Source organism: Prosopis cineraria, unplaced genomic scaffold (genome assembly GCF_029017545.1).
Source record: "Prosopis cineraria cultivar Desert tree isolate PC_DT_omini unplaced genomic scaffold, ASM2901754v1 PC2, whole genome shotgun sequence".
In the NCBI taxonomy this organism is placed as follows: domain Eukaryota; kingdom Viridiplantae; phylum Streptophyta; class Magnoliopsida; order Fabales; family Fabaceae; genus Prosopis; species Prosopis cineraria.
The window spans coordinates 25,482,264-25,502,344 of NW_026555333.1; the positions used below are offsets into that span (position 1 = coordinate 25,482,264).

The window sequence follows — 20,081 nt, forward strand, 5'->3', positions numbered from 1 at the left end:
TTTTTAAGTGCACCAAAGACAAAGTTAAATTATTATTTTATAAAAATTATTACTGTCTTGGCTTGAGTCTCAGCAGCGTGCAAAACATGCTCAATGTTTTTCATTGTATCTTAAGGAAAATTCACAATCACCCAACTTGCACTTGAAGACGATAATAAGTTGGGGCAAATTTAAACCTAAAGGAAAATGATGCCCACACATCTTAAAGACATTTTGCGCAACTTAAAAGGCAATTCCTGCTAGCAGTTTCGGCAACCTTCAGCGCAATAATAACATGGAAGTCTCAAAATCGAAGACGTTGGTTTTGCCCCTCTCAGAGATTCTTGGGTTGCCGTAAGTCAGTAACCTTTGATCCGACGCTTGCCACTGAAATACACATCAACCCAGATAATCAAGAAGGGGAAATTTGTTTTTTCTACTCAAGAGATATAAGCATGTAAATTTTTTTTTTTTTTTGAAGATCATAACTCAACTTTTTTCAAATATCGCAGAACTCGAATAAGGTAAAATAATGGATGAAATAAAAAAAAAAGTTTCAAAAGACCTAATATAATGAGTGGGAAAAGATTAAAATAATAATAATAATAATAAATATGGAGCTCATATTCTTCATGTCTAGTAAATAGTTTGATAGCTTTTATGTTATATTTTTCAACCCAACAACAATTCATTCACGTTTTTGTAATTCTCACACGTATTCTCACTGTTTAATCCAATAAAAATTATTCCATGAGGATATTATGGTCATTGTGGTATATTAGTTTCTCTTTCTCTATCTATATTCATTCATAGTGTTATTCCCAATGCATTCATCTCATCCACCCATCGAATTTGAGTTGGCGCATGGGACAATATTCAAGGATCTCCTTATCAGATAGGCTCTTAGAATTTGCCTTACGAATAATAATTAAAGTGTTTTAAAATTGTATAATAATGCTACACGAAATGATAATTTAATCAGTTGAATTTTTTTTAGGTGTGATTGATCAAATATTATGAATTCCAATTTCTATCACAAGATAATATGTTTTTTTTTAAGGTGGGGTAGTGTTTAATTTTTCCCCAAATGTAGGACCTTTCGAGTGCTCCAAGCACTGAGAAGGCCGGAGATAGAGACAAAGGACCTATCACCTCACTATTGGACACTTGATTTAATTGATACGGGAATTGTACCCACTTAATCATAGGTTTTGAGCTCAAGCTCTAAGAATATAACAACGTTATTATGTAGAGTTTCCACCTGAAAATATTTTGTCCGCTCACGGTCTAGATTAGTCTATATCCCTTTAAAGTCTCTTCAAATTGACATGGGATAAATTTAAGACACCATGTATGCTTTACATAATACTACTACAAAAATAGCTATACTAGATGCCTCTTATTGGATGGTCATCTAGCTATAATCATCCAATATGTATAGGCGAGGAAACATTTTGAATGGTTATAAAGGTAACTATCTAATATGTCTCAATATATTGGATTATTATTTATTGAATCATCCAATATATGATTTCAAATTTTTAATTATTTTATTTTTTAATCTAAAATTCATATTGGATGGTTCAGTATGTTAACTATTTAATATGAGTTTTGTATATTAAATAGTTAATAATATATGATTTTAAAATACCCTAATAGCTCTTTCTTTCTCATTTCTGTATTTTTTTCGGTGTCCTTCCTCTCTTCTTCCTTTCTCTATCGTGCCATCGTCCCCCTTCCTTCTCCATCATTGCAGCTACTAGAGACGTTGTGGGTCGTGTTTCCCTCCCTCTTTGACATCATAAATCTTATTTTCTCCATCATGAGTGTGTTCACAAGTCGTTTTTGCCTCCACTGTTCAACAATCAATCCCATTTTTCTCGTCTTTTCTCCTCTAGCTCAATCTGTCTTATGTGTTTGTGCTATTATGTTGTATTGTTGTTGGGAAATTGTGGGCATGCAATATTTTTGTTGAGGTTTTATTGTATTAGTTTATATTATATAGATTTTTTATTTTCATTGTTGCACACAAGGCTTTTTGATAAAATGCTTGATAGAAAAAATTACATTTGACCAAAGGTTACTTTATGTTTGAAGCTTTCATGGAGGTTTACCATGATTTTTTTGAGTTTAAAATTTAATTTAAAGTGGAAAATGAGTTGGGAATATTAATTGAGGGTCTGAAATATATAATTACAAAATCAAACGAAATGGGATTGCGATTCCAATTGTTCTTTTTGCACTAAGTTCCTCAAAAAGTAAGGGATCGAAGTTTTGAAACATTACTTTCCTGGTTTTTCATGTAATTTCTTTCTTTAGATTATGATGTCACGACTATTCTACTCAACAATTTAGGTTGTCTTTGATGAGGCCAAATCATGCCATTGCTTCTTCAATAAATTCATTCTGGAGAATGACATTTTAGTCCTAAAGAATTGATTTAATGTGAATAAACTTTCAAGAGATTGAAAAATTATTATCAATTCCCAATGATCCTTTTATGAAAAAAAAAAAGGACGGCATTATCCCTCCTTTTATAAGGCAATAATTGATGTGACGTGACTTCGTCCTCTCTCTCTCTACCTGTTGGAAATTTCTATTATAAAATAATAACCAAATTCCAAAATTCTCTCTTTCATTTTTTTAAATCCTTTTTACCACAATAATTTTCAAAACTATGGCTTCTAATTTCTAATCAAAATTTAAAAAAGGTTATTGTTTAAAATTTAAACACAACAACTACTATTAAATATAAATAATCAAATATGTGAGGAAAAATATTTCACGGCTATAAGGTTCAATATGACTTAAAAATAAAAATAAATTTGTGACAAAAATTTTATCAAATTACTTATATATATATATATATTAAAAGTTTTAGGTTATATAACTTGAAAAAGAAAACTCAAAGAAAAATATTACATTTTTAAATAAAAATGAGTTAAAAATCAAGATATAAAAAGTTGTAAATACGAGAACTTTCATTGTGAATCCATGAACAAATAAATTTTTTAAGTGAAAATTTATTTAATATTTTTTCTAATTAAAAACAAAAGGAGAGTTGCAAATCCCTAAGATTGAATAATGCCTCAAGAAAATAATTTAGTATTAAATCATATGATCCTCATCAAATATAGGAAATGGAGTTGTAAATCAAGATACAACAAGGTGCAAATTCAGGGGATATAGTTGCAAATTCCTGTGATTGGAAAAATAATTGTTCAAGAGAAAATTCGATGCTAAATCTTATGTTCCTAAGTAAAAATGATCAATGGAGTTACAAATTAAGGTATAATTAACAAGATATAAATTCTAAGGCATAGCTGCAAATCAATAAAATTAAATAAATAATTTCTCAAGAGAAAATTCAATGTTAATTTTTCATTCCTAATTAAAAATGGGAAACATAGTTGCAAAGAAGGGTATCACAAATTGAAAATCTAAAAATGTGGTGGCAAATTCTTTAAACTGGACAAATAATTTTTCAAGAAAAAATTCTATATCAAATAATGTCTTCACAGTTAAAAATAAGAAATAAAATTGTAAATTAAAGTATCATAAGTTGCAAAGTGAAGAATTGAAGTTGTGAATTCTTGAAATTGAACAAATAAATTCTTAAGAGAAATTTCAATATTAAATCATGTGTTCGCAATTTTTTTTAAAATCAAGACATAAGAAGTTATAAATCCGACTAATTATAAATATAGATTTTGAAATATATAATTACAAATTCAAAATATACTGTAATTTAAAATTTATAACTTGTGAAATATTTTTAAAAAATTAGTTAAAGGGGGTGAAAAAGGTATTTAATAATAATTTTATCCTTAAATTTTAAATAAAATTTTTTTTGTTAAATTTTGTTTAGAAATTGAAGGGTAGAATTTTTAAATTTATGGTGACAAAAGAAAAAAAAAATTGTACGCACAGATAGGAGAAGGAGAGTGTTTTGGAATCTAGTTAATATTTTATAATAGAAATTGCCATCATACATTACATGTGATTGTGAGAGGAAGTCAGGAAAGGACGGAATGGGATCAGCTACAGAGAAGGATAATGCTGTCTTCTCCTTTTTCATGGAAGGGTCATCGGGACTTGGTGAGCATTTTTCAATCTCTTGGAACTTTGTTCGCATTACATCAATCCTTCGGGACTAAAATGTTATTCTCCCAACTCATTAGCCTTGTTAATGTCTTTTTGCAATTCCTTCAGTCTCGCGCTTTTTGCCATATCGTTCATTTGCTCTCTCTTAATGGAAGCACCAAATGAAATGATCAAATAAACACAGGGCAACTGGTAGAAATATTGCTACAAATACATCAAGTTTAATAATCATAAGCTTGTATTGCATGAAATGAGCTAAGCTTGGAAATTGACAAGAAGGAAGATTTCTCAATCATTCCACACCCCTTAATAACCAACTTTGTCTTTATTATAATCCTTCAATCATAATCTAGATCACATAATTTCCATACCCTCTTACATGTATGTTGGCTCCATCTAACAGTTTCTTCAGCCTGTAGCATGTGTGTTGTAATTGCAGTTTGAATGTAATTGTTGTTCAAAATATATATGCTAATGGGTGCTTTGGTTTTTAATTTGCTTCATTATTTCATCATATTTACATGAAAAAATTTGGGTTTGCTTCAGTTTTGGAGCTCCTGCGCTCGTGCTTGGCTGTGGGTCTTCAACTCATTTGATTGTAGCAAATATGTGCTCCTGCCTGTTTATATCGTGGTGAGTTTTCTATGCTAATTTTTTTTTTCTCTAAATTAATTCGTGGTAAGCAGAATTTTTGTGTTAAAACTGTTGGAGTTTTGTTGCATTTTTATTTATTTATTTTTTTTGACAATTTCATGACTATTTTTTGTGTATTTTTTTGTTTGAGCAATATGTGAAAGTAATCTAAATTGACACTTTTTATTGTTTGATTGTTTGAATGATGGGTTGCTGAATGGAATTATTGTGCTTATTTGGAATTGTTGTGCTGGATAGAATTGGCTTTTTTTTGTTGTAAAAATTCTCCCATATATATATATATATATATATGTATTTGTTATTAGTTATGTTTTTTGTAACTAAAATGAGGGCAAAATGCCCAGAAAAGTCCCATTTTTATACCATTATGTTGCTGGATTTTACTTTGAGTAGTAATAAAATTTTATAGTTGTATTACTTAGCTTTTAAATCTTTTAAACTCTATTGTTACTAATTTTGTTGCTATTAGGATTAAGTTGAGTTAGTATTAGGTTACATTAGACAATACACAGATTAAATTCAATGAAAAGAGAGGGCAAAATGTCAAGGAAAGTTTCATTTTTAAGTTGTTATGTTGCTAAAATTTTCATTTAAGATAGAATACTTATAATTAGTTTAACATAATTGTAAGTATTATCTTAAATTTAATTAACTTAGAGAGGGATCATATATATGTGAAAGCATGTGGCTCATGATTGATTGAGTGATTAGTTAATTTATTCATTAAACTAACCATTTCAAAATGATTTAGCCATCAATATCATTTCCCTCAAAAATTCTTGTTAGATTAAGAGAGCTCATGGACAAGAAATTGATGTTTGCGAATAGAGTTATGAAAGAATATGTGGTGAAAGAGTTAGTTAGATTTTGTACTAAAAGCAGAAGACAGATCATAACACCATTTTGTGCCTTGTGTAAGGTGTGGCCTTTTGAAGCGGGTTATGTGAGCGAGTTGGAAGACCATTTAGTGTGCCATGGAATCAATTAGACTTATACATATTGTCACAAGCATGGTGAGCCGAAGGATGTGACTAATAGAAGCCATGGATATAGTGGTGCGTACATGTCTCATGATTTCGAAACAAGTATAGGTGTAACATCCTGAATTCCTAAATTTAAAACTAATTTCTAATTAGGGATAAATTAATAAATTAGTGAGTAATTAGGATTTTGGATCACAATTTAGTGTTTTGACTTATGGGAATGTTGAATGAGTAGGTTCAAGCAAAAGAATTGCATTTCAAAATGAAGTGGGTGCACGTGGTGAGGATTTTTCTCACTGTGTCATGCACCCCACACAAGCTTCATGTGCCGTAATATACAGCACAAAAAGTTGCCTTAAATGACGTGGTCAGCTTATGATTTCAAAAGGAAGGAAGGTGAAAAACATGAAAGGAGAAGAAGAGGGGAGTTCTCTTTGCTAAGGCAAGAAGATTTAAGGCCTTAGGAGACATTTCTGACTAATAGCTTATCAGGTAAGTTTCGTACTACCCTTAGTTCCCATTCTACATTAATTGCTCTTAGTTTAAGTAATAGAGAAATTGAATCAAGAAGTTTTAAGGGGTTTGTTTTTTATCTTTTAATAATAAAAAGATTCTCAAGAATTTAATTAAGGTTTTGTGACTACCTTTGAGTTAAACGATAAATCTTAAAAACTGTATGCTCAAATTAACCCTAAACTAAGAGAGAAGGAGAATGGAAATTGGGAAGAAAGTGGGTTAAAATTGATAGAAGTGATGGCAAGGGGTAATTGGAGTATATGGAACCTAGATTGACCAAGTGAAAGGAAATGAATAGTTAAATGTAATTTTAAGTGATAATTAGTACTTGTGGTTAGTTTGATTAATTGACTAATAGTGCTAATAATGTGTAAATTGTTGTGTTGTGAGTGTGTCTAGAGAAAGGAAACATGTGGGAATGTTTTACTATTGGGAAAAATCTACAGGTAACCCTTTCTTATGACAAGAGGGTTGAGATAACCGAATAACTTACTCTATTTGATTATCTATTGTAACTGTTTGTGAGTATTATAGCTATTGCATGAAATTGTTTCTAAATTTGCATGTTTTTGAGAAAACAAATGTTTGTGCATGAAAATGAATTTCCAAGAAATGAATTTTAAGGAAATGGAATTATAGAAATATACGATTGTATACCTATATATATAAGGATTTGAATACAAACAAGTGGTTTGTATGTGAGCATGACTAACATAGAGGGTAGGAGTTTACCCATAGGGAGAAGTAGTGAAGTCCATATGGCATATATTCTCCTTAATACCCGACAGGGTGCGGTGTTAGAGAATCTCATCTCCTTAGTACTTATTGAGGTGCGGTGTTGGAGATTATCTCCTTAGTACTCATGTGGGGTATGATGTTGGAGATTTGTGCTCCTTAACATTTGTGTGATATGGTGTTGGAGTAACGATGCCATGATCATTGTGTGTGATAGGGAAAAATTATAGTTTAAAAGTAAGACAGAATACCTTTAGTTGGGTGATTCTACCATTGATGGTGCGCTTGGGTTAATGAGTGTGTATTGGCCTAATAGAGCCTATAGTTTCGATCGAGGTGATACAGAGGATCGAATGGTAGATGATCATGCTAGTGATGATTGATTTATGTGAAAATGATTTTATGAAGTAAAATCTATAATATATGGTTTTACTTGTCATGTTTACACTCTACTTGTTTACAGTTACTTGCAATGATTAATAGTAGCTAGTTATTATGTTATTGATATCATTATCTCACCTCATAGTTACATTTTTACAAGTTCTAATAGTGAGCCGAGCAAAGGGAAAGATTCAAGACCAATATAATGGTGCTATTGCTGTGAAAATCTAGAGATTGTGCAGTGAGATTATTTTGTTGTAAATTTATAATGAGTTAAGTTGCCATAGGATTCATATACATGTTTTAGATTGTGACAAGTGATAGTTTTGCGAATCTTACCCGTGTATGTGTGAATGTGTGTTACATGTGGTGAATATTAATTGTGGGCTAAGATTGCTTTGTGTGTGTAAGTTTGAATGTGTTTAAAATTGGAGATTTTATGGATAGATTGGCCTAAATAGTGTAAATATGAAAGTTCGTGAAAAACAAGCCTTATGTTGCGTAAAATGGGCTGTTTGACGGCCAATTCTTGATGTATTTGTTGATATTGTTGGTCAATCAAGTGTGAATGGTCCTTTTGGACTTGGTTCTAGACCCAAAATGATCTAATGAGACAAAATGTGAGATTTGAACAATTTAGCGCATGATTTTATAAAGAAAAGTGGCTTTTTGCACCCAGGTGTTCAAATTTAGATTGGATCGTTAGATCGTGTCCACACTTATCTTATTAGTTAGTTTATCAAATAAGTTTCATGTAGACGTTGGAATCACTCCTGTAACATCTTAAATTTCAATCCAAGGAACTAGTTGCTAATCAAGGGTAAATTAGTAATTAATGAATTGATTGTGATTTTGGATGTTAGACTAATATATGATATTGGTTAATTGGTATGGTTATAGGATCAGATAGCAAAACACTAATCCAGGACATGACGCACTAGCAGCAGTGGGAATTGCCTCACTGTGCCACGCGTTGCGACATATGTTATATGTGCCGTGGCACATATCACAGTATTTTACTTAAGAGCTAAGTCAGAACTCCTGAAAACAAAAGAAAAAAAGTGAGAAAATGTAGCTAGAGAGGAGAGGAGAGTTTGGCTCTGCTAGGGCACGCATTATCTGGCTATCTGGAGTTTGTTTTGATTAGCAACTTGTCGGGTAAGTATCGTACAACCCTACACTATATTTCTACCCTATTCTCTCTAAATTTGACCCGTAGAGAAATTGAATTAGGGAGTTCTAAGGAATTGAAATCTAAAGGAAATGTTTAAAAAAGGCTTTCAAGTGCGAAATTAGGATTTTGCAACTAATCTGGAGTTAAAGAGTTGAACCTTAAGATTTAGGCTCAAATTAGCCTAAAAAGGGCTAGGTTAAAATGGTGAATAAATGGGTTATGAGGATGTTATGGTCAATTGACTGCAGATAATGGACTTTATAAATTCAAAAGGTTCTAAGTAAACTGTTTTGTGTATTAAGGGATTCAATTTAGTCAAATTAATGCCTAAATTGGGTATTAATGATTGATTGGGAGGTGTACATTATGTAGATTGAGCATCTGAAGGTTTCTTAAGGAAGTTGGACTAACTTGAGAGGTTTAGTACGAACAGCAATCTTTGATAATAAGGTCAAAAAGGTAACTAGAGTAACCCTTGTACTTGTTTGTTTGTGAAATTATTTACAAGTATTTTATATAACAGTGTGCATTCTGTTATGAACTAATAAAGTAGCAATATTGTGAAAGAATATGCATGTCGGTGTGTGAAAGATGTTTGAGATGTATGAGATGAGACATATGCATAGACATGTGCATTACATCCGCGAGTTTACCCTAGACTAGGGTAGGGATCGTGGTCTTACTCTATGTAAGGTTAAGAAGTCCTGAAGGTCTTGAGTGTAGAGCTTGACTCCACCAGGAAAGACTTAGGAGACTACCCATACATAAAGAGGATACCTGGTCTGAGACAAAGATATGGTGGGCCCTGTTTCATGTAAGACTGAAAGTCCTGGTCTGAGCGTAGAGCTTGCTCCACTAGGAGAAACTGGAAATGCATGAATATAAGCATAATGGATGATGTGTATGAATTTATGTATATACATATTATACTGCTTTTATTGAAATACATGCTATTATATCTCTTGTTTATGATTTGATTAATAATCGGTATTTAGGTTATATTCTAGTTATTGAGACACATGTCTCACTCCATTACCTTTGTTCATAGGTGAAGTGAGCACAAGAAGGCTAGGAAAGGAAACGAGCAAAGAATAGCCTCAATTGGCAGTGGAATGACTACCATTGTGTAAATGAATGTATAATATGTTATTAGAGTCTAAGTTGCCAACTAGGATGCATAAGTGCATGTGAAATGAATATGTGAATGTGTATATATTTTGTGGTTGAGAACTTGCTCTCTATATATATAAATATAATTACGCATCTTGCCAAGGGTACCACAGCGGTAGGTATATGGGCAGGCCTAAATGCCAAATAAGTAAGTATATGCTATTGTATAACTTGTTCCACTTGAATTGAATGTGAAATTATATATATATATATATATATATAAGAACTTGACACAAATGGTGAGGCTGAGCTCCATTTGGAGGCATCAAGTATGTTTGTAATTCTTGATCGTATGGTGAGGCGTAGCCCCATATGAGGAAGTTGGATGATTAAAGTGAAACGAGTATATATGTGTAAGTAGTTATAGGTGTTGTGCCTCATATAAGCCTACAAGTGTGTAATGTGGCATTAAGAGGTCAATTTGAATATTTGATGTGATATATATGATTTGATGTGTTAATCAGATGTATATGATCCTTTTAGACTTAGTTTAAAATCTAAAGTGGTCTAATGGGATAAGGAATAAAAATTGAACACTTGGGTGCAGGTTTTAAAAGAAAGGGTAGTTTTTTGTACTCAGGCATCCAAATTTAGATCAGACCATTAAATCAGGTCCAAAACTTGTCTCGTTAGATAGAATATGTTGAAAGCTTTGTTGGGTGCCTGAATCACTCCAATCAGATGTCCGATGTGGAAATGGCACACGGTGGAAGTTCGCCTTGCAAACTATCTTATATATGCATTGTGGCGCATTGTGAGCCACATTGCGGCATATGGCATAGAGGAAAACAGAGCCCGTGACTCTGTATCACATGTCGCAGCACATAGTGGTGTGAGCCACGGCACATGACAACTTTTTAGGATAAAGAGTTTGTTTTTCTTGAGCCATGAATTTGTGCTTATGCTTCCATGTGCCCTCTTATTTGAGCATACATTTTATGAAGTCAGGATCCCGCATTTAAAAAAAACAATTTGAAGGCTATTACTCTGATGTTGTGTGATTATTCTATGATGGTTATGTGTCAGGAATGATAAAGTCTGAATTAGATAAGGGACTTTACAACTTCGATCGGACGTAGTATGTGAAAACAGCTCACTTCGAAAGTTCACATTTGTGAACTGTTATTTGACAAAAAAAACTTGTCATGTGCGTTATGGCGCACGGCATGGAATGGGAGCTCGTGGCTCTGTGCCACATGTCATGGCGCATGTGGTGCATGCCACAGTGCACTGCCCCTGTTTTGGAGTTATTTGTTGATTCTGAGTCAAGCATTAAGAGTTATGAATGCAGGAAATTGTCTTTCGCTGTGCATTACCTGATATGTGATTAATTTCAAATTATTTTAAAGAAGTCTTAGGTTTTCAAGTATTTTTAAAATAAATGTTTTTCTTTAATCTTATTTGATGGGAAGTGGTGATTATGTGTCCTTCCAATACCAGGTGGGTATTAGGGGAGGTTACAATAGGCATCGCAAGAACAAGCAACAACGTTATACTAAATTCCTTCGAATAAATAATAGTACTCTAGGGAGTTATTTTTGTACTTTATATCCAAGGGTGAGTTTCATGATATCCTAATCAATTTAATTTATCTTTTCTTTTTAAATTTCATAACACGTGCTTTCAAATTGTCTTAGAAACCATTAAATGCTGATCGGCATTGTGCTAACTATTGTTAAAATTGTAAAGCTTTACTATTTAGATTGTTGCTAGTGGGTAGCCAATAGAAAGAAAATGATGGACATATTCAATATGTAAGTTTATATTTTAATTAACTTTTATATATGTTTTGTATTTTTGAATTTATAATTTCAATTTATTTTCTTTCTTATTAATAGTGGGGTACTTTATAACACATAAATGATCTTTCCTATACCATTAAGATAGAAGTTATATGATTTGACCTATAGAAATTAGAAGATAATAAAGGTACTTATCACCACTAATTTAAATAATTAATACTAACTTTTTTAATTCATTCAATAATATGCTTATTGGTTTTTCTATGTAGTGCTCATGACAAAAAGCATATAGCGAGGATTGTAGATACTGCTTGATGAAGTTTATCAAAGACATCATTAAACAATTTTATAGCAAATAGTCTTAGTTTTTATAATTTTAATAAAATTACTAATTTAGTATAATTGCTATTAGTTTAGTATGACTTTGGACTAGAATGGACTGTATTTGAATTATATTGTTGCAAGAGGATTGCTAGAAATGCAACATCTTATTATACAAAAAACAACATTTTGGATGGTTATAGACTATAATTATAAGGTTGCCTTTAGTAAACCACAATTAACACAAAATTCAAGGCAATCATTGGACTAATCTAATTAGATTACCAAATTTGTAATTTTTGTAGAAATGAGATCACAAATTTTCATATTTAAAAAAATACTCACAATATCAATATTAGAGTAAAATACTATTATGGAAGCACGAGATATCTTTTTAGAGTCATATAGACTCAAAACTAGTTGGAAATACTGAGGAGTGGAAAACAGAGGGGCACGTCACGACACGTGCACATGCATCATGGCTGTCCTTCTCTGTGTTGCGTGTCACGAGGTGTTGCACAATATTAGACAGTGTTTAGGTATCAAATGACAACATCTGGGGTTAACTTCTGATGCACCCAGTTTCTTCATTCAATGTCTGAATGAGGTGATCTAGGTGTTTACAGAAAACTCTTTCCATAAATTAGTTAATGGCATGGGTTTTGCTTCCAAATTATTTGACACAAAGAAGTTAGATAGCCAAATAAATTTTTCCAACATTCCATACTTTTTACAACTCAAAGATGTCTAAAACCCCACACACATGCCAAAAGCTATCACTAACATCTAGAAGATACTCAATAGACTAAGGACCACCTATTCAACATATCCCATATATATAATCTCAACAAAATCCCATTTTATTTGCTTAAACCCTCTAACACCACTTAGTAACCAAAATACGTCTATCTTGTACAATTGCATATTAATTGACAAAAACATGTAATTAATAGTTGAATACTCAAAAGTATGTGCGCACATATGACACTTATCAAAATTTTACAATTTGACTTGTTCTCATTTTTCATAACTCACATCTCAAGGCATATTGCCACAATATAGACAACCATGTAACAATGGCCCATCTTGTTAGATCATGTGTTTTGATGATTACAAAATTAAGAGAAGAGGTATTTATTATGTGTGCAGATATAAAGAATTATAGATGAAGACAAAACCTCAGAGCATGAAGAATCAAGAGAAGATGAAGATATTTAGGATAAGTTATTTAAATTCTCTTAGATTTAATGTGAAAACTTTGAAAGCTTAATCACTTTTCATAATCATTAAAATGAATATATTATGTGTCTCATTTATATGCATTAAGACTCATCTAAATGTATTAAAGCTTGCAAATAATGTCTTTCTTACGTGTTAAAAATCATTATGGTTGAAATTTGTGAAAGTTGTAGAATCACACGTGATTCTGTTGGGCACTCACAAGAAATAATAGGTTGGGCACACTAACGGATAAAATTACTGTTCCAACATTCCATCAACTATCAAAACTATATATGAGATTCATTCTGAGCTTGAAAATGAACTAATATTTATTTGAGCATTTGAAAAGCTTTCAAATTATGCTTTAACATCTTGCATTCATTCATTATTCTTGAAAAGAATTGTGAAAAACTTCTTATAAGTCTATAAGCTTTCAATTATAATTTCATCTACTCTTAAAGAGAGTTTTATATGAAAGTTTATTTCATTACTTAGAAATCTTGAAAATGCGTTTTTCAAGTGTTTGTAACAACTTATTAGGTTATAGTAAGGTTTGTTGAGTGATTCAAGACAAGTTAAGTCTTAAGAGTTATACTGTAGTAGCAAGTACCCATTGAAACTTGTGAATTTAATTGAAAATCTCAAGTGTAATCTTGAGGATACTTTAAGTTCGATTTGAATAAACCCGGCCTGAATTACCAACTATAGGCTATACCTAAAACCGGATGGTCCTTTAATCCTTTCTAACTGTTATCTAATCCCATTTTACTTAATTAAACCTGATCATCTCACTAATTAACTTAGGATTAAAATTTAAAATGTTACAATAATCGTCTAATATAATGGTTATATTGGACAGTTCATTATGATTATGACTATCCAATACATCTTTTCCTCCCATAATATTGTATGTTGGACCACATAGTAGACACTTTTTTTCAATTGTCCAATATGATAATATTGGAGTCCAATATGTGTTTCAACGGGGGCAAAAATAACTAGCTAATATGATTTTTTTTGTAGTAGTGTAAATAAAATCTTGTTACCTTTGCATCTATCTCTCCACTCGGAGAGTTTCTTGCGTTTGAAAAAATCATAGGGAAAAATGACAATTAAAGATCCCATAATAACATTAATTATAATTATAGATCCTAAATTATTGAAATTTTAATAACAAACAATGGTCCTGACTCATGATAAAGCATATTTTGATTATTGGTTTGAGATTCACAACTGACTTTTGTAAATTCTTGACTAATGCTACAAAGATTTTCAATTATCTTTTGTTGACTTTTCAAGCAATTTATCTATATATTAGTAACAAAAATTTATAAGTGATTGACTTATGATTCACAACCGACCCTCATAAGTTTTTAACTAATATTACAAATAATTTCACGTGTATTTTGCATATCTCTAAAACAATTTATCTATCTATTGGCAACAAAAAATCATAAGTGATTGATTGCGATTCACAATCGATTCTTATAAATTTTCAACTAATGTTACAAATAATCATAAGTGTATTTTATTAATTTCTCATATGGTTTATTTATATATTGACAACAAAATATTGAGATTTACAATTGACTTCTCGTAAATTATTAACTAACATTATAAATAATTCTAAATGTATTTTGTTAATTTTTCAACTGACTATTCATATTTTTTTAGTTATAAATAAGGATCATGATCTATTATTAAAATTTTAATAATTCAAGGTCTATAATTATAATTAATGTTTCATGAGATCTCAAATTACCCAAGGCCGGTGCACTTTCTCAAGTGATTGAGATGGAATATCTTAATTACCAACCACATCAATTTTAAGGACACTTTTACATGTGTGCACGCAAATTAAGCATGTTGACCATTTGGCCCTGATTCGTTAGAAATCCGCACAATATTTATTCTTATTTTGCACAGTTGCACGATGTGTTTGACTCGGATCCAACCCTAGCTCGCAAAAAGATTTATTTAATACCACATTTTGGTGTGAGCTCAATGTTTATTTTGCAACTTTAGTTGGATGAACAGTGCACCTCATGAATAAGATAGATCAAGGAGATTGGCAGATAAATCTCAAGAAAATTAATTAATTTAAATTAAATTTTAAAAGTTAAATTTTAAAAATTTATAAGATTAGCTTTTAATTTTATAATTTCATTATAATAAATTTATAATTTATAATTTATATTTTAATATTAAAAATAAGTTATAAATTTATCATAATAAAATTATAAAATTAAAATTTAAGCTTACAAATTTTTAAAATTTAATATTTAAAATTTAATTTAAATCAATTGATCTATACGACGTAAGTGTCATTCTCCCGTCAATAAATCAGACTTTGGTTTTAATGTTTTTCATTCTTGCTTCCCGGACCCACCTACATTTAAGGTTGTAGGGTCAATTACTCGTTTTTAAATGTGAAAACTGCATGTAATATCTCAAAAAATCCAATTCTGTTGTCGGCCAAATCAAAAAATCCAATTCATACCCCACTCATCTTTTAAAAAAGAAAGTTTCATTTATGCTCTCATAAAAAAAAGTCTATTTGCTCATATTAAGAATTTCACTACCATAGAGGTTAATATGACTTTTAATATAAATGTTATTTATATTGGGATGATTTTATTTTGATGTTATTTGAATAACTTTTTAAATATTTTTTATTATTTATTGTTACATTAAATTAATAGATACTTATAATTATATATTTTAAAAAGGTGTAATTAAATGGCATTTATATTGGGATGATTTTATTTTGATGTTTCTTTATTTGAATAACTTTTGAAATATATTTTTATTTATTGTTACATTAAATTAATATATATTTATAATTATAGATTTTAAAAAGGTATAATTTTTACATTGTGTGAAAAATTTCCCTCACAATTTAATTCTTTTGGCTCCGCCCCCTTTTTTCTACCATTTGGTATATAGTGGTAACAAGCACTAGGAATTGTTGCAAAACCATTTTGCTTGCCCCACAACAAGCTATCAAATTAGCACAAGCCAAATTAATACATATATTGATATACCGTGATATTGATAATTATTGTCCAAAGAATATATGGTCTAATGAGATCTGATCAAACAATATTCTTCTTCTTCTTCTTCTTTTTATAGTATAAAGAGTAGATTCCATTGACAGTAGAAATTATCTCCTTCAAGATATGAAAGGCAAATGGTGAATCTCTTTCAACTAAATTAGTATAAATACAAGAGTTGGAATTTAAACTCTTAACTATTTATTTAAGTAATGAGAGCCCTTACTATTTACGTTAATTTTAATTGGTAAACCAAACAATATTCTAATACAATTAATCTAGATTTTGTGTATTTAAAAGGTCACATTGTTAATATTACTGTTTGGAAATAATGAATTAGGCATCCCAAACATGTTGGGATTAGGAATCCCAATTTTTTTATATTTACGATTCACACATGCCAAACTGGGAATTATATCATGCATCAAGACCTCATTTCATGATTAAAAGTTATAACTGTTTGATTTATTAGAGATCCATGAGTACAGGATTATAAAATGCATTATGCACACTAAAATTGTAATAAGTTCATAAAATATATCATATTTATTTACATAATAATAATAATAATAATAATAATAAAATCGTATACAATATACTCCATCTACCCCATTTTATAGGAAGCATGTTTTTTTAGTGATCTGATGTTTCATAATATAAAATATTTTGAGAAAAATAATAATTTATTAATGAAATTTATTTTAAAATTATCCTTCATTGTTTCACTCATATATTTCCCTCCTCCCCCTTTGAATAATATTTTTTGGAATTTTTTATTTTTTAAAAATAAAAATTTCAAACTATATGCATTATTAATTCACTTTATTAAATATTTACAATTTTATCAAAAAAAAAATCTTATATAAAAATTACGGAGGCATACCTAAAAGTAGAGCTGGGAAAACGGGCGGGCCCGGCCCTTAAGGGCTCGGCCCTTATGGGCCCGGCCCTTAAGGGCCTAGGCCCTTAAGCCCGATTCTTCATTTTCAACCCCTTTTCTGAAGCCCGGCCCTTATGTTCAGGGCTCAGGGCCGGGCCCGAAAGCCCTGATCTAAAAAATTAAAATAAAATTAAAAATTAAAAATTAATTAAAATATTCAGAAATTGAAAACAATTAAAGTCCTCTCAATCTTTTAAAAATTAAACAACATATTTAAAAATCCAAACAATACATATTCATCAATCAAAACATAAATCCTCCTCATCTTCATCATCTACAAATAAAACATTAGAACTCTGAGAAGTAGGTCCACTTGTTAAAGGTGGAGGGGCTTCAATATCAATATACTCTGCAACCACTTCTTCCTCACCTACAATAAAAATGAACAAAATTGTGTTATTATTAAACATACACAATCACATATATCACAAGACAACATTTCACAAAACAAAAATTACCACATAATGGTGGAACAAAACCATGTAACCAATTTCGAGTACAAATTAATGCTTGCACATTATCTGGAAGGAGGCTAGAACGATACTTTGTTAGAACACAAGAACCAATACTAAAAGCCGATTCACTAGCTACCGTAGTTATCGGAATACTTAAAATATCGCATGCCATCTTTGAAAGATTGGGAAATCGTTGTTGATTAGTCATCCACCAATGCAACACGTCCAACTCTGGAAATTGGTGACCATCAAGAGAAGCTTCTTCCAAATAATAATCCAGTTCAGATTTCCCAACAGAAGAAACATCCTTACTCTTGAAATTAAGAAAATCCTATGTAAAAAAAACAAAAAGTATCAAATAAGGGATTATAAACCAATAGTAATGAGATAATGTGTATTAGATAAATAAGAACTTACACCATAAAGTTGAATCCAAGACATGGTTGGTTCCTTCTTCTCTACCATCCTTCCACTTGTGCTTGAGCTTGGTTGACTTTGTATTGGAGTTGAACTTGATGTAACATTAATGGAAGATCCACCCATCTCTTTGTATTGATCAAAGATATAAGACAACTTTTGTTTGATATTATCAACTTTCATGTAGTAATCCACAGGATCAATCAAAGAGAAAGAATACTTGATTGCTTCAAGCTTTGCTCGTGGATCAAAAACACTTCCAATTGAAAGGATCACACTATAATCACTCCAATACTTGTCAAATTTATCCTTCATTCTAATTGCCATACTAGAAATCACAGGATCACGATTGCTAATGGCATCATTCAACAAAATCTCAACTTTTGCTATTTGTCCAAAATACATATTGGAAGTTGGATAAGATGTGCCAGAAATCAAAGTAGTAATCATTGCAAATGGTTGTAAAAAAATGCACATTTCCTCTGCTCTCCTCCACTCTTCATTTGATAAGGAATGCTTAAAATTAGTGTCACGACAAGACATGCAAACAAAAGCTCTTTTATATCTAATTCCACTTTCAAGCATGTCATAAGTGGAATTCCATCTAGTAGGCACATCTAATCGCAATCCCATTGAGGTGTCAATACCACCAACTTGCTCAACACATTGCTTGAAAATTTTCATCCTGGACTCAGACATCTTAACATATTTAATGCTGTCTCGAATTTTATTTATCGCAACATTTGTCACCTTCAAACCTTCTTGAACTATCAAGTTCAAGATATGTGCACAACACCTCACATGAAAAAATTCCCCATCACAAATCAAATTATTTTGCAAAATCAACCTCTCTTTCAAGATCTCAGCCATACAATCATTTGCAGATGCATTATCCAAAGTAATTGTAAAAATTTTCTTTTCAATCCCCCAATCACTTAAGCTCTCAAAAACTTTACTGGCTAATTCATGTCCAGAATGTGGAGGCTCCATTTTACAAAAAGAAAGTATCCTACTATTAAGCTTCCAATTTTCATCCACAAAATGTGCTGTTAAGCAAATATAACCCTCAGATGTTACAGAAGTCCAACAATCAGAGGTCAAACATATTCTACTAGGACACTTTGATAACATCACTTTTAACTTGTCTTTTTGTACCTCATACAATCTTCTAACATCTGACACAGCAGTCTTTCTACTCATAAGCTTAACATCAGGATTACATTCCTTAAGCAACTCCTTAAGAAGAGGAAATTCAACAAAAGAATATGGCAAATCATGTGCAACAATTAACATCCCCAACAACTCCCTTATACGTGAATTATTGATTTGTCTAGATCTTATGTTGCCTTGATTATCTAACATCATCAAGCCTACATTGTGAAACTTTGGAAGAGCTACACATTGTTTAATATGACGACTTAAATGTGAAGTGCCGTAATTTCCACCACATGCTAATAAAGTGCCACAACCATTACACTTAGCCTTTGCTACCCCCTCTTCATTAACCACCCTAGAAAAAGATTTCCAAACGTCTGAAGTCAAACCTTTTACTTTCTTAGGTGGTTTTAGACTACATGTAGTAAATTGGGTGGAAGTTGATTCTCTTTTACCATCCCCTTCAACTGACTTCTTACTAGTTTCATTACTCTTGGCACTAGAGGATGACATACTGTGCAAAGAAACATAAACCATATTATCAAAATTAAAAATCATGCATCAAAACTCAGAGTCTCAGACCAACATCATCATATCATCATTTTACAAAAAATCAGGACACAATATCAAATCAAAAATAGACAACATTGTTATTTAATCAAGTGAATAAATTATTTTCTATGATATAATCCAAGTCAAAAAATTAAACAAAGTTAATCAGGTGGGTGATTAATTGATTATATGTTAGAAATTAACTAACTTGTGAAAGCCGAGATGAGCGAGAGGGAGAGACAAGATTCAAGAAGCAGAGAGCCAGAGACCGAGAGACGTGAGGCGTGAAGATCTGAAGGAGAGCAGAGTATGGACGAGAGGAAGGAGACGAGCAAGATGAAAAAGAAGGAGATAGAGATTCAGACGATCAAGGGAGCTGCGACGGCCGACGAGCTGCGACGGAGAAAAAGGAGAGAAGGAAATCCGAGCAGATTCAGGCGAACGAGAATAAAAGGTGTGACTGTGTGATTGTGACTCTGTGAGGCAAAGGAGCGAGGGCGAGGACGACGGATCTGGCGTCGGCGTGAGG

The 20,081-nt window shown here is 31.4% G+C and overlaps 1 protein-coding gene across 1 annotated transcript; it reads right to left on the reverse strand.

The window, feature by feature from the left end:
* Positions 1 to 258: 258 nt before the first annotated feature.
* On the reverse strand, positions 259 to 19,537 carry LOC129302678 (zinc finger BED domain-containing protein RICESLEEPER 2-like). The gene is made up of 4 exons (XM_054941582.1): positions 17,846 to 19,537; positions 17,432 to 17,759; positions 17,261 to 17,343; positions 259 to 366 (listed from the first exon to the last, which is right to left on the reverse strand). The coding sequence occupies exons 1-4, from the start codon at positions 19,535 to 19,537 to the stop codon at positions 259 to 261; spliced, it is 2,211 nt and encodes a 736-aa protein (XP_054797557.1).
* Positions 19,538 to 20,081: the final 544 nt, after the last annotated feature.